This window comes from Gorilla gorilla, chromosome 2, assembly GCF_029281585.2.
Source record: "Gorilla gorilla gorilla isolate KB3781 chromosome 2, NHGRI_mGorGor1-v2.1_pri, whole genome shotgun sequence".
Taxonomy (NCBI): domain Eukaryota; kingdom Metazoa; phylum Chordata; class Mammalia; order Primates; family Hominidae; genus Gorilla; species Gorilla gorilla.
In genome coordinates this window covers 122,065,921-122,082,091 of record NC_086017.1, presented here as the reverse complement: position 1 = coordinate 122,082,091, position 16,171 = coordinate 122,065,921, and the positions used below count along the sequence as shown (strand labels likewise).

General features: G+C 38.8%; 1 protein-coding gene across 3 annotated transcripts in view; it reads right to left on the bottom strand.

Annotated features, from left to right (window-relative positions):
• Positions 1–5,949: 5,949 nt before the first annotated feature.
• Positions 5,950–16,171, bottom strand: part of NECTIN3 (nectin cell adhesion molecule 3) — a 128,289-nt gene continuing 118,067 nt past the window's right edge. For 2 of the 3 annotated variants that reach the window (XM_031009476.3, XM_055383958.2), the window contains exons 8-9: positions 14,943–15,005; positions 5,950–14,155 (exon numbers count right to left, since the gene is read on the bottom strand). In XM_031009476.3, the coding sequence (XP_030865336.2) occupies positions 13,976–14,155; positions 14,943–15,005 (243 nt within the window). In that variant the 3' untranslated portion in view covers positions 5,950–13,975. The remainder of the gene's footprint in view (positions 14,156–14,942; positions 15,006–16,171) is intronic. The other variant, XM_055383957.2, reaches the window with a different exon arrangement.

The window sequence follows — 16,171 nt, the reverse complement described above, 5'->3', positions numbered from 1 at the left end:
CAATACCCTCCAAAGGACTACGTTTCACAGAAAGGCAGAGGACACACCATTTACTAAGGCCATGAGGAATACATAGGTGAGGGGATTCAGCCTCACTAAAATGTTAAGCAATGAGGAAAGGACCTCAAATGGATAACAGCAGTGATGATAGGACCCCAATATAAGAGGCCAGGTAATGATGTGTAACTGCCTGAAGCAAGGCAGGTGGATACAATTATCCTAATGAGTGGTAAGGTTGGAGTGGCAGCAAAAGGGGCCTAATGTGCAGTTATGGAGATGATTACAGTGGTTCCTGGACCAGCAGCATCACCACCTCCTGGGAACTACTTAGAAATGCAAGTTCTCAGGATCCTCCCCAGGCCTATGGAATCAGAAACTCTGGGGCTAGGACCTAGCAATCTGTGGTTTAACAAGCTCTTCAGGTTATTGCAATGCAAGCTAGTTTGAGAACCACTGAATTAATAGAACACGGCCTCTCAAGGATTACAAAGGTAGACAGGTAACAGAATTTGTCATTTTGTACCATCAGAAGAAATTGAGGGATATTTAATAAGGAAGCTGGAAGCTGATAAATAAAAAGTCAAAAGGTTTTGCCATTTCTGAACTTGAGACAATTTTCAGACCTATAATTTACTGAATGACCACAGGTCTCCATGATGAAGGACCTTGCAGAACCACAGCAAGTATTCATGACAAGAATTTCCCCTGTTCTTGTCCAAAGAAACATATGGCTATTTATTTAGGCAGCTGTACACTGGGGACGCCAAACATTTCAAGGACTCTTGGGCCCAAGTTGACATTGACAGTTGGAGTCCCTAAGTGTCATTACACCCTCCCTTCATTAGAATGAGCACATACAGGAAGCTGGTAATCAATGCAGCCCTGAAGACCCACTTGATGGTCACTTCCCCAGTCAAAGGTATAGACACACCTGATAGTTGGCACAATATCCACATAGGTCCTTGGCCTGTGATTAAGAGTTAACATAATGAGGAAGTCAAAATGGAAGTCCCTAAAACTGCCTCCCTGCTGAGTCAAATAGTAGATATATAATATTATTGCCTCCCAGGAGAGATGGCAGAAATTGTGCTACACCTAAACCTTTAAAAGGTGATGGTCCCTATCATATTTCCATCAAATTCACCCGTCCAGTTCTTGAAGAAACTAGATGGACCCTGGAGGATGACAGTAGATTCCTACAAACTCAAAGTAATATCCCCAATTATATCCATTGTGCTAAATGTGGTATCTTTACTAGAGCAGATTAATATGGCATATGTGGCCATGGATATACCAAGTGTTATTTTCTATTCTGATCAAAAAAGAGGATCAAAAAGAGTTCATATCCATGTGGAATGGGTGACAATATACCTTCACAATTTTGACTCAGGACTATATTAACTCCACTGCCTGTTTCATAATGTAGTCAAGAGAAACCTGGAATCATTGAACATCCCAGGGAACACCTCATTGATCCACCATATCGGTAGTGGGATGGGCTTAGAATTGGCATGACACATGTACTCCAGGGGGTGGGAGACAAATATTCCAGAGCCTGAAATGTCAGCAAAATATTCAGAAATCCAGTGACCAGAGGTAGCTAGAATATTTCCTCTAAAGTGAAAAATAAATCATTGCCTCTTGCACCTTCCAGCATAAAAAAGCAAGTTCGAGGTGTGGGAGGCCTCTTCAGGTCCTGAAGGCGCATACTTCACACCTGGGAATACTGCTTCCAGCAGCTATAGGGAGTGGAATCCTCTGTGGCCAGAACAAAGAATGGGAGAGCGGTGGATGTTTCTGTAAACCATCTGCAGGAGAAAATAAGATTGCCTGAAAACACACCAATGCCACAGGCCATGCCTTCATATTACGCTAAATCAAAAGTAGTGATTCTTTGGATTAGGGTGTAGGGCACAGACCTTGGGTGTTGAACTCAGCACGGTGACAATCACTCTGACATGCTCCAGTAGTTACAGGGATAACAAGGCTGACGTTGGAAAGCAGGACTATGCCAGGAAATCCAGGACATCTGGCTGATTCACAGCAGGGCACATCTGTGCTAGAATGTCCTTTGCATTTTAGAAAAGACTGCTTTTTCTTTAGCCAAGAGAAGAACAGGATAGTTTGCAGATAAAGTCACAAATTGTTCAAGTCCCTTTGCCCTGCATATTCCTACTTGGGAATTTACAAATTTGGGAAATCAGTAATTGAATTCTGATTAAATGATCAGGATGTCTCTTGACAATAAATAGTTCTACCTCTTCTACACTGAACAAGGTAAGATAAATATAGGTGAAAGCATCAATCCTTCACTGAACTTTTGGCTTTAACACCAGTAGGAAGGGAAGTATTTAGAAAAGGTTGTGGGAGCCCCAAGAGGTTGTGGGAGCCCCAAGAGATTGTGGATAAAAAGGATTGGTTATTCTTAAATACAGAACATGAATCTCCATTTAGAAACATATTAGACCAGAATTTCAAAGGGCTATTTAATTTTTATTTTTTAGAGACAGAGTCTCACTCTGTCACCGAGGCTGGGAGGCAGTGGAGAAATCACAGCTCACTGCAGCCTTGACCTCCTGGGCTCAAGTGATCCTCCCGAGTAGCTGGGACTACAGGTAAATGCCCCCATACCTGGCTAATTTTTCTTTTTTTTTTTTTAAGATGGGGTCTTACTATATTGCCCAGTGCCCAGGCACACCTTGACCTCCTGGGCTCAAGCGATCCTCCCGAGTAGCTGAGACTACAGGAACATACCTCTATACCTGGCCAATCCTTCCTTCCTCCTTTTTTTTTTTTTTTTTTCCAGAGATAGGGTCTCACTATATTGCCCAGGCACACCTTGAACTTCTGGGCTCAAGTGATCCTCCTGCCTTGGCCTCCTAAAGTGCTGGGATTACAGGTGTGAGCCACCTTGCCTGACTTCAAGGGTTATTTAAAATATGAGATAAAAACTTTATTTTTTGGATAATTCACCCTCTAATCTCAAGAGCTTTCTTGCAGCAATTTCAGAAGGTGTAGAACAATTTTTTTCCATGCATATTGCTGTTTTGGTAGAAACAGAAGTCTAAAGTTGAGGCTTTTCCTGGAACCTCTGGAAAAAAGAAACTCACAGGCAAAATGTCTGACTGCATATTGCATATCTAACTGCTCAGACAAATCTTCTCCAACTTTCGACTCTCACTGTTGAACTCTTGCACAAACCATCCATACGTATGGAATGTCTGTTCTGTTGCTTGCATGGCTATTTCCCACCTATTCAACACCCAACTGCAGGGTAAATGCACATGAAAGCAATAACTTAGTGTACCCTGAGAATGACCCTGTATGGCATATGTACCTGAATGTGTTTTCCAAGCTAGAGAATCCAAGAGTGGCCAACCTGGAGATTTGTTCCTTGTCTATGAGGAACATCTGAGCCCCTAACCCATCCTGTGGAACACCAGCCATACAGGGGATTGAGGCCCTAAGTTTGTGTTGAATGAAGTTGACAGACGAAGGTCGTTAGGTAAAGGGTACTAAGTGAGAATGTTATATAAACACCTTTTGCAAGCGGTTGCAGTTCTTCTGCCCAGCCTGCCACTCTCTCCCCAGTATGTAAGCCCCAGTGAAACCCCCTGTCTTGTTTGCTGGCTCCAAGTCTCTTCTTCAGCCTCTTGAATGTGGTGCCATCTCCATTACAGTCAACAGGGGTTTGGCACAACACCAAGATACATGTTCCAGGAAGTTTTCTGGATGGATCAGAACATGTTAACTTCTGTTGCTTTGCCTTTATTCCAGTGTGGTTTTTTGTTTTTAAAACATTTTTGGGAGGATGCACGTTTATATACTTATTTTACCTTGTGGAAATGTAGTTATGATTTCAGAGTACTGAAGGCTGAGAAAAAGCAAAAGGCTATCTGGGAGTTTCATAATACAATGAGAAGAGGTAAATATTCTCCCTCCCACTGGATGCTTGTAGGAATGGAGAAGACCAACGACAGCTTTGAAGATGTTAGCTATATTTAGTGATTACTATATGTCATGCAGTCAGAAGTGGTTACCTCCCACTGGATGCTTGTAGGAATGGAGAAGACCAATGACAGCTTTGAAGATGTTAGCTATATTTAGTGATTACTATATGTCATGCAGTCAGAAGTGGTTACCTCCCACTGGATGCTTGTAGGAATGGAGAAGACCAACGACAGCTTTGAAGATGTTAGCTATACTTAGTGATTACTATATGTCATGCAGTCAGAAGTGGTTACACCAATAATGTGTTAGAGTCAGCTGGGACCAGCTTGCAAGTGCTGATAGTGCACATCCCTTCTCAGCTTCAGGTTCAGTGGTGTCATGCTGGTAGCTTAAAACTGGCCCTGGTGATATCAGGTACACCATGGAAATCAGCAAATGACGCAACTCAAGGTTTTTGTTTGTTTGTTTTTGTTTTTAAACCCAGCAAGTCGATTTATCAGCACTCTACCTTGTACATTCTTTTTAATCTTCCATATCTATCTTTAATAGGTTCATGCTTTCTTCTACATTTTATAACATATAGAGTGTATTTATGATACCTATTTTAGTGTGTTTGTCTACTAATTCTATCCTCTAGGTCAGAGGTTGGCTAGCCATGGGGCAAATCCAGCCTACAGCCTATTTTCATACAGTTTATATTTATAAGCTAAGAATGGCTTTATCTTCTTAACAGGTTGTAGAAAACAAACATCACTAGCCATCAGGAAAATTCAAATAAAAAACACAATGCAATCCCACTTTCCACTTACTAGAATGGCTATAATAATAATAAAAAAGAGATAATAACACATGGTGAGAATGTGAAGAAAGTAGAGCCCCCATTCACTGTTGGTGGAAATATAAAATGGTGCAGCAGCTTAGGAAAACAGTTTGGCAGTTCCTCAAAAAGTTAAACCACAGAGTTGCCATATGATCCAGCAATTAGATACCTAGGTATAGATGCAAGAGAAATAAAACATGTGTTCACCCCAAAACTGGTACACAAATGTTCATAGCAGCATTATTCATAATTCATAATTATTTCCAAAAAGTGAATGACCCAAAAGTCCACCAAGTGATGAGTAGATAAAATGTGATATATATCCATACAACGGAATATTCTTCAGCAATATAAAGAAATGATACATACAACATGGATGAACTTCAGAAATATCAAGTAAAAGATGCCAGTCACAAAGAATTATGTAGTATCCGATCCCATTTATATAACATGTCAAGAATAGGCAAATCCACAGAGATGGAAAGGAGATTGGTGGTTGCCAGGGACTTGAAGGAGAGGTGGATGACTGCTAATGTGCAAGGGTTTCCTTCTGGAGTGATGAAAATATTTTAAAATTGATTGTGGTAATGGTTGTACAACTCTGTGAATATACCAAAACCACTGAATTTAACACTTTAAAAAGATGAATTCTATAGTATCTAAAAAGTTATTTTTAAAAAAGCAGTCCCTAGACTCTGGGATTTCTAAGACCAGTAAAGCATCCCCAAATCAAAGTTCAGGAATCTATTACAGATGCCAACTTTTCTTTTTTGGGGGTTGGAGTGGGGGAGGAGGACCAGTAAACGAGAACATTTAGTGATCATTAAGCACCAATATAATTTTATAAAAGAAAAGACATTTTAACTCCTAAGGATTAATCAGGAATAAGCAATAATTATTTAAGTGGAATAAATGTAGCTTCACTAAAAAGGTATTAAGTAATTGTAAGTAATTACAATAATAAGTAACATCATATTAAAAAAATTTTCCAATGCTCCTTGAAGCATAAAAGCATTTCAACTATTATTTTTAAAATCTTTTTAAAAAGGACTAAAGTATAGAAACTTAGTTGCCATAAAATATGTTCTTTAAATCTTAAATTTAAATTTTATAGTCATGTAATTAGGTTAATTTTTACATGTATTTTAATTTACTGATAATAATGTAAATGAAAAATCTTAGTTGATAAAAACTTTATTTAAAACATGTAAAGAATCATATAGTTCAAAACTGCAAAAATAAAAGACAATTTCTTGTAACTTAAAAATAAAGTATATATCTAGAAACCACCACATTAACATCTACTATTTATAGTACAATCTCCAATTCAAAGCTAATCTTTGTATTTCTGTATTTTGCAACTTTTGAGCTAGAATCTTCCTCCCTATCCAACTATACTGTTATGTAACCCCATTGTTTTAACATTTAACAATACAACTTGGGTATTCTCTGACAAGCAAGAATATATACTATTGATCACTTCTATACACCAAAATAAAAACGGTTCAAATGACTAGAAACTATTTTTACGAAAGAAAAAAAAAACAGGTTAGTAAAACATTTCTTTTGAAAACAATGGGTGAATTAGTATTCTGAATTGAGCTAGAGCACATTTTTGCTTGAAGACTCTCCATATTAGGCACTATGCATTTATATAGTACAGAACATTTGCAAAATGCTTTTCACCATTTATTAGGACTCACAACACCTGGGCGCTGGGGAATAGCCGGACTACCTCAGTTTACACAGGGAGAACCAAGGCACACTGTGAGATCTTGTCAGGGCCAGAGTGAGACCTCATTAGCTTCTGACTTCTTGTAGGAAGAGCCAGATGTTTCTTTGTGGAGGACATTAATTTGTTTAATGATAGGAGTAAAAGTATGTGGGATTTGTTGTGGGAAAATTAGTTTGGGCTCCATAAATAAAAAGTTCAGAGCATGGATAAGGTAGAGATTTCACTGTGAAAAGGGTCAATGAGGAGAAGTTAAAACCAGATATAAGGCTCTTTTCAGACAGATCACTTTTCAGAAATAAAAATAGCAAAACGAGAATAGGAAAAAAATACCTATAGAATTTTTCATTTCTAACCCAAGGGGCTTTGATAAAATCACTTTAAAAGAAGGATCTCTCTCTTAAAACAACCCTTAAACATCTTATTTTTTCCCCCTCATAAAACCCCTGTGAGGTAGAGAGCACTTACTTACAGGGATGAAGCTAAGAAGTAAAGAAGTTAAGAGTTTAAAACCACATGGATAGTGAACAGGCTGGAGCAGATGTTATGTCTTAAAGCATTGGCTTAGAAATAGAAACAGAAGGTAGAGAATAAACAGGAACTTTTATGGATGGACAAGTGGAATAATCCAGGGATCTAGTAGCAACACCAGCTACTAAACATTTCTTTTAAAAAGGACTTGGAATTTCAAGTATGTGATGAGGCCTAAAATGACAAACACTTGTCTGGGTATTGAAATGCTCAGCTGAAGGGAATATATGCAATATGTTCTCATAAGACCATGTGGGAAAAAGCAGAGGCATAAAAGAGCTACAACCTGGACAAGTGCAAACTAACTCATTTAGGACAAACTGCTGTTACCTCTAGTTAAAATATAATGGGCACTGAGCCATCAATAAGGCTTGAGAGAGGAACTTAATTTAGCCTGATCAACATGCTAGGGTAGGTTTTTAAAAAATACCAGTCATTACTGGAAAGGGTATTTAAAACCAAAACAATGGTGCCTATTCACTTGGAAAATCACGTACAACTCTGGTATTCATAGATCCACTGTGAGTTATTAGCGGAAATTACTTCTGGAAGAGACACATAAAACATCTCTTCATGGCTGACAGACACATCTGTAGTAGGATAGGACACAGTTCTAAGCCAGCATAGCAAATCTGATGTTCTGGATCTCCAGGGAGGCTTTCCCACAAGGTCTCTAATCAACTTTCACAGTCAAATTCCATACCATGATAATAAATACAACCAATTTAGGTCATGGTACCAAGGATCCTGCTGGGTCACAAGGCACCTGATTATAGGAACTTTATAAATTGTATTGCTGGGAAAAACCACAAGAGGACAACTGTTTGGTTTCCCATCTTTTGATGCAGCAAAAGAATGATATAGCTCACCTGGGTTTTGTTTATTAAAGATTGTGTGGGATGGCATTTATAATCTAATCATCTTAAGTCCATGAGTATATCTCCTTCGGTCCAGCTGATATGCCTCTTCTATAAATCATGTGCTAGTGGCAGCTGTAAACACAGCTACAGAATGGGAGCATTTAGAGGACAGTACCCTGCCCATTTTCAACTCATGAAAATGTTGTTTTCAGTAAATATATATGGCAATAATATTCAAAACATCTATTCCTCTGAAATTATGGAAGTTAATCCTAAACCTCACAGCTTTAAGATACAGAATGTAACTAGTACTTTTTGATGTAGGGAGGCATGTTGTTTGATATATATCATAACCTCAGCCCCCACACACTGACTAGAATATTCCGGGGGAAGGATTAATGGGATGGATTTATTCATAACTAACGGAATGGAGAATGTTTTTATTTGTCAATGGTAGATCCTCTCTCCTTGAGACCCAGAGGGAACTTATATGTCATTGCCCCAATTGAAAACACATGACAAAATTTTTTATGTTCTTCTGAATTGTTTATGTTCCCTTTTATCTTTAGTCTACTCTGCTTCAAACTTCTACAGTCAAATTAAAACTTGAGAAAAGTAACAAACTCAATAATAGAAAAAAACATAGAAGTAACCTAATGTTTCAAGTATTGAGAGAAGTTTGCAGGGGTGGGATTCTCTTGCACATGTGAACTGCAAAATGTTTTTTTTGAGCTGCAAATTTTAAGTAGACATTTCTTTCTCTCTTACACACACACACACACACACCCCTAAGGATGAACAGGCTGTCACTAAGGATAAGTGCCAGTTCACCTCTACACAGCAGGTTGTTGAGTTTAGAGCAGTAAAGAGCTTCACCCCACCCTAGTGTGAGGGTATAATAACCTGTGAAATCTTTAATAAGTTCTGTGATACTTGATATAATTTTAAAAAATTATTTTGGCATATGTTAATCAGTCATAATAGTTACTCTGGGGGTGCCTGCTTAACGTCTGACATATCCTAATTGGGAATACAACTTCAGGGCTGCTAGTATTTGAAAAAAACTCTAGTCACTTCAGACACTACCACAAAAGCTTTATCTGTAGCTTAACACAAGAGACTTTGTTAATAAGTAAATATTTCCAATGATTCATAAAGAAATGTGGATTGGCCCAAATATTGTAGGGCACCCTAGACCTTCCACAAGCAGTGTATAAGAATCTGACAAGCCCAGCAGTTTGGGATTTCTAACTTATTCTTTTAGAAGTGAAACTAAGAATTGACTTGGCTGACTGAATCTGCTAGAATATTGCTGAATTCACTTCTAATAACTCTTCTAGGTAGGATAATGTTGGGTTGCACAGAAGGACAGAATTGGGACTTTTTCAAGCTTACAGGACAGGTTGCATGACTGTTCTGGTGCCTGCTTGCTCATAAACACACACGACGCAGCACTTGGTCTAAGACCTGATTTCAGTGTAAAGTACCACCTGGTGAGGTTGGGAGCCCTATAGCCCTCACACATTTCTATCTACTGAAGGCTACCAAAACAACCTAATAATTGTGAGTGCCCTAACTGGCAAAGGCCAGGTTATAATTTTCTCTAGCGGAGGAAGCCCAATATTTTTATAGATATAACAATATTAATCCAGTCATAGTCTACAGTTGAAATAAGCCTGCAAATAGCAGATTCTAGTTTAATGGGGATGAAAGTCCCTGGTCCTGCTATAAGGTCTGCAAATGACTTCAGAATGAAGGAAGGTCCTTGTCAGCCAAACACAGGAAGAAGAGAACCACAGAGCTGAGCCACGGGTGGGGACTGTGACATTTCTATTTGATGCTTTTCTATTCTTCTGTCTTTTTGGCTTCTTTCCAGTTGTCCAGTATAGGAGTGTTGCCACTCCTGGGAGTTCAGTAAAGGTGAAACAAACACAGCAATGAGCATATCGAACAACTAAGTTGAGGGAGAGATGTTAGAGAGAAGTTTGTGCCCACTAAAATTGAGCCAACTGAGATGGAGTGGTTATAATTATTTGGTTGGTTGTTTTTATAGCTATGGGTAATCTAATGAATATGAGAGTCTGAGCATTTGAATTACCCATAGTAAAGTAAAAAAAAAAAAGAGCATATGTACTTGCTTTTGTCTTAATAAACATTTCTTATGGTTTTATTCCATATACTCTCTTATATCTTTGCTTTAAAAATAATTTAAAAACTATGTTCCCCACTCCCCAAAAGCAGATTTGAAAGAAGTAACAGCCAACTGATGCTCAGCATGCCCTACGATTGTACAGCAGGGGAGTATGAGCCTGTCTATCCCACAGGAGCTCCTGGGAAGAGGGCAAAACAGGAGTCTGGTTCTATTCCTTGAGATGATTCACGTAAGGTATCTGCCCTAGAACCCAATCCATACTACGTACTCAATGATGTTATTTGTTATTAGTAGTAATTTTTAAAATAAGAGCAAATACTGGTAATAGTAACATGCATTTTCAATTCTAGCTAAAGCCTAAGCAGCTAAGATTCAGATAAAAAGCTTTTCACATGACAATTATTTGTTATAGTAAAAGGAATTTCTCTAACTTGCACTTGGCTATATGTGAATTCGATCAAACTGAATTTTTCATTTTGCCACTTGGTAATCCCTAGGGAAACTACAGTACTCTAAATGCTGGCAAGGGCCCTGGACATTTAGGTTCAATATGCAACAATAACAGAGTCATAGGCATTTGTCAGTTTGAAGGAAAATTACAATTCTCCAATTTCCCATCCATTATCATCTTCTTTAACTCTCACCACAATTCTGAGAGGTTGCAAATGATACCCCAGACAGGTTAAGTGACTTGCCTGTTTGAATGGCTAGAAAGAGGTGAAGTTGGGAGTACCTGTTTTGATTCTTGGTAAATGGTCTATCTTCCAAACTCCAGGGAATGAGGCTTAAAGGAAGGCTCTACTGTATATAAAGAATAGCACCGGAAAACCAGCATAGTGCAGGAAAAGAGTGAAAAATGGAAAACCAAATAGTGAATTTTAGACTACTGTGAAAGAGGTCTTAGGAAATCATTTGCAATAGCAGGATGAAGAAACTATCTTGTCCCTTTAAGTAAACAAGCCCATAGGAAAGTAATGGGGAAACCAGTTCATTGTAGTTTTCAGCACATTTCTTAAGTATCTATTATGTACATGTTACACAGAAGCATAGCCCAGGTAAGAATTTTATATTACATACCCCAAAGAGCATGGACTTCTTATACCATTGCATGTGGTGTGCAAAGAACACGGTGATCTGCTACTGTAGCAACAATGCATACTCCAAGGCATACTCTTGGGCTGCCTACAAAATAGGCAATTAAGGCCGTGCGTTTAAGGTAAGCATGCACACCCCACCCAGAAATGCAGAGCTGCAACCATAAGTAGATAAGCGCTCTGAGGATTTATTTCTGTTTCAGAGTGTTTTACTAAACAAGTTATGGAAAGAGTATCTAATATCAGCTATGAATTATTCCCTAAACCTCAATCGCTGATCTTTAAGAACCTAACTTCCAAATTTAAATGGCATTGTCAAGTAGTCTAGGCTCCAAATTTAGAGATCAACAGGCTACTTTTGGATGGCAATTTTTGGTAGAGAGGCCTGGTTGATCAAACCCTTTTAAAGCTGCTTTCTATTTAGCCCAGTTTTTAGAGAGAACAGATGGAAGGCGCCAGGATAAGCTATTATAGAGCTTCTATGACCTGTGTAAAGGGCCAAGAGCTATAACATCTACCAGTTTGTTAAAGAAGTATCCTAGCTGACACAAAGGCAAAGAAGATACTGAACTCACTGGCTGCAGGAGAGGTGAGACTACATCCTGAAATTTCTTTTCCATAACTACACTGAGAATTTTAAAAGGTAGACAGTGGGTTCCTCAAGGTATGGAGGGTGCTGAAGACAGGCCACAGGGCTCCTGAGAACCAGTGTTTCCAGATCCCTTTCTCTGGTGCAAATGAAGACAGCTACTCCCCTGGGTCTATAGTATCCTTTTGTGAACTAATTCAACAATTTACTTCCCAGCAGGACCCTGGAAACCATCCCCAACATGTAAGACATTGACATTTTTAAAGCTTTCTAAAGGAGCTGACATACCCCCTTATTGCCTCCATAACATCCAGTGTTTATGAAACACTTCCCTGTCAAGCAGAGCTCTGATCACAGCCATCCTCCTATTGGAAGACAAATGCCAGGATTCCTACACCTTCAGTTATACTAACTCAGCGTTGGCCTTCCAAATAATAAAGTTGAATATTTTCTTTGCTACAAAGGGCAGTACACTCCTACTCTGAGGTAGCACAGTAGCAATGGGCGTCCTTGAAATTCACCCTTTGATCCTTACAGCTACAGACTTTAAAACTGCTAATTACCTAGCTAAAGCATTGAGTTGAAATCTAAGCATCCTGTCTCCCAGAGTTGCTGGTCACTCGCGTAAATGGGGGAGAATATATTTCTGCTGTAGAACTACCTAGATAATTTGATAAAGCATGGCAACTAGAAAGAAGAAACAAACACACAAAGAAGAACTAGAGCCAGCACGACATAAATCATAACGTATCTTTGGCATCTCATTAGAAATCTATGCTAACATTCTCCTCTACCCTTGAAGTTAGGTTGGAAATATACTTAATGTATTTTATTGCTTATGTCACTCTTTCTTAAACACTCTGTAGTATTTTCTATACCTCTGACACACCTCTAACCTTCCAGAATACAAAGTAAGATGCTTTCCTTAAGATGTGAGGGAAGCGATGGACATTCATGTGAAACTACATTCCCTCCACCTCTGCTCTGTAATTATCTCACTGTAATTACTACTGTCAATCTCAGGGATGGAAAGCTGGCAAAGGGAGATGAGAAAACTCAAGACACATTTACAGACACTAAAGTGTTGCGGGATACCCCAGTAGATAAGTCATTATATTATTTACTTTTTAGCATCTCTTGACTCTTGGTGACCAGGTAAAGTAGGGGAGAAGGGATAAAAAACATGTCAGTTTAACATACGTGCCATATTGAAGTGCCTTTTAAGTTTTCTAAATTTTCACCTGGCTTTTAAGAGCAGAAGTTATTTCATGGTGACTTTCCAGCAGGCTTTTCTGAGGTAGATAAAACATGGATGATAAGTAGTCTGAAGAATGCAGAAGGGGAGGTGAAGACTGTGTGGCTGGGATTAGTTTGAAAGAAATTTCAGAAGTGAAAGCTGAGCCTGTCATGTACAATACTAGAGAAAAGAGGAACAAGGTTAAAGGCTGTACACCATTTAAACAAGGTTTTTAGAATTTAATAGGTGCAAAATAGGCTAATCTAGCTAGTAAAGAACAGGACTGTAGGAACAGTGACAGAGCAAAAGAAGAGCCTTTGTTACATACAGCTAGTCAAAAGTAGGCAGAAAACAGCAAGAGATATGTATCCCTCAGGACCTCAGTGTTCAAAAAGGAATATATATCATAATAACACAAAGGTTTAAAAGCAACCAACAGACTTGAAGGTTTCAACTGCCTTTTGTTGCTGTTTGGATGAAGAGCAAATTTTGCCTCTTTCCTCAGGCCTCTGTTTGTACACAGGTATTGTAATTGTATTAAGCATGTCGGGGAAATCCAAATCCCAGCTAAATAATTAGTGAAATAGATTCTGAACTCATTTTTATGCCCGTGTGAATTACAGATGAACAGGCTAGCATGCCTGAGACCCAACGAGGTTAATAGTACCAGCTGGGGCCTTTCTTTCTGGAGAATCACTGCAGTTATCACAGGCAGATGCTGTACTGTTAAATGAAAATGCCATTGTAGGCCAAATGTTAGCAGTTAAACACCATTGTCACAGAAACACACAAAGCTATAGTCAAGTTCACAAACACAGCTGGTGGTTAAGAAACGCTTAATGAAGAAAAGAAATTTGCTATTGGCTTTACGTCATTCATTAAGACTTCCAATACCCTTAGAGTGGGACTGTTCTTATATGAGAGACAGTAAAATAACTATTGGCCTTAGCTTCTCTCCCCAATCTAAGAATAAACATTTGTTAGAACGCCCATTGGAAAAAGAGAAAAATCACACGTAATGTTCTCGTGGGTCGATGTAGACTCTCTTAGGGTCGTTATTTTGATGATGTTTGCCAGGGCTCCGGTCTTGGTAGCACATCTGATTGTAAAGGGGGTACATCTGCTGAATGCCATCTTCCCCAACTGGATTCTCATCTTCATAATCAAAACTCCTGCTATTTAGTCCATTCTAAAAATTCAAACATTGCTTACATTAGCAGAGCAGCTGTTTGCATTTTTCTAGCACTGGTAAAAACAGGCAAGAATAGAATTCACTACAGTTTAGTGTCCCTGATTCATTATGCCAAAAACTATTGAATGGCAAGGTAAAGTTCAACAACTTATATTTTCCAGTCATTTGTTGCTTACAATACCCTGAATAAGAATAGTAGTACCTCCTAAATACAAAATTGTGACTAATGGGGACTGGGATCAGTTTCACATTTTAAAATTTGGAGTTGCTATCAGTTAAGGTAAACTGGAGAAGAACAGGGTTATAAACCTCAGGAGTCTCTTAAGCAAGGCTCAAGCTTGAAATGAACATATGAGACATACAGAGAATTAAGCCAACCAAACAAAAGAAACCTCGACTCAGCTCTGGGGAACTGGGGAACGGACACAGCAAAATGAACTGGCATTTGAACATATGCCTGATAAAACTGAAAAGAAACTCTGCCAAAAATATCCTCTTGTCTTGACCTTTCCTTCTTGGCTTGACCTTGCCACAGCTAGCACCTATAAAATGAACCCCCCATGATGTTCTGTGGTGTCTCTGGGACAGACTCTTCTGCCCGTTATTGGTTTCATAAAACTTGATTACTTCTAAGAGTAAAATTCAAGGACTACCAGATCTTAGCAGAGACACTCAAATAGGGGAAAGATGAATAAAATGAACTTGTATACAATTAAATGATATTTTAATAAGCACGTTAGCTACCAGCTCCACCTGGGCTGATACTGACAACACAGTTACTTACAGAGTGCTGAAGATTGCCAACTTCTCTTTCTTTGAACTGAGTCTGCAAAGGCAAGTGTTCAGGCTGGAAGAAAACACAAAAAGATGTGCACTGTAAAACACATGGCAAAACATATCAACCACTGAGATTCCTATTTTTAAAAGAGCCAATCATGTCTTGTTATAAATGTCTACCAACTAAGCAAAATGTTCCACATGAGAGTAAGAAAAGCAACCATACTTTTTTAAAGAGTTTCACTCACTCTCTCCTGGCTCTTGACTTCTGGAAAGAAGAAAATATAGGGCTGGGCACAATGGCTCTTGCCTGTAATCCTAGCACTTTGGGAGGCCAAGGCAGGTGGATAACTTGAGGCCAGAAGTTTGAGACCAGCCTGATCAACATGGTGAAACTCCATCTCTACTAAAAATACAAAAATTAGCCAGGTGTGGTGGTGCACACCTGTAATCCCAGCTATTTGGGAGGCTGAGACAGGAGAATTGTTTGAATTGGGGAAGCAGAGGTCACAGTGAGCCACGATTGTACCACTGTACTCCAGCCTGGGCTACAGAGCAACCAAGATTCAGTTTCAAAAAGAAAAGAAAATATAGACAACATCTGCTGCAGAAGTTCTCATGCAAACTTGTTTACATCTTACATGAGGGTGAGCTCACCACAGAAGGTCTCCTGTCTTCTCAGAAGAGTCTGATATTTTGAATCAGGTAAAAGTGGTTTGGGGTGGTAATGAGACATTATTTTTTGTCTTTATACATAGATTTAAAGACCATATGATCATCCTTTTCTTGCTTGCTAATCTCCCATCCTTATCCCCACCCTCCCCCCACACAGATTATAAAGGGAGTTCATTTTCAAACTTCACCCTAAGAAGAATTTTTTTCAGTTTTCCTCGGCTTACAAACACATGACTTACCCTTCAGACTTCAGTTCAAATATCACCTCTTTCATGAAGCCTTGCACAACACCCTCGAGCAGAGATGGCCACTCTTTTCTGTGCCTTCATAGCATTTATTATCACATTTATAAGTCTACTTGCTTTTCTCCTTATCCAGATTGAGAGTGCTGGTTGAAGTGTTTCACAAACATTATCTCACCTAATCTTTATACGTATAATACTTCAACAAAACTAGTATCTTTATTTTACAGATGACTAAAACTGAGGCTTAGTTATGCAAGTTGTCTCCAGTCACACAACTGGTAAGTGGTAAATAGTGATTCAAATGTGGCTTTGTCTA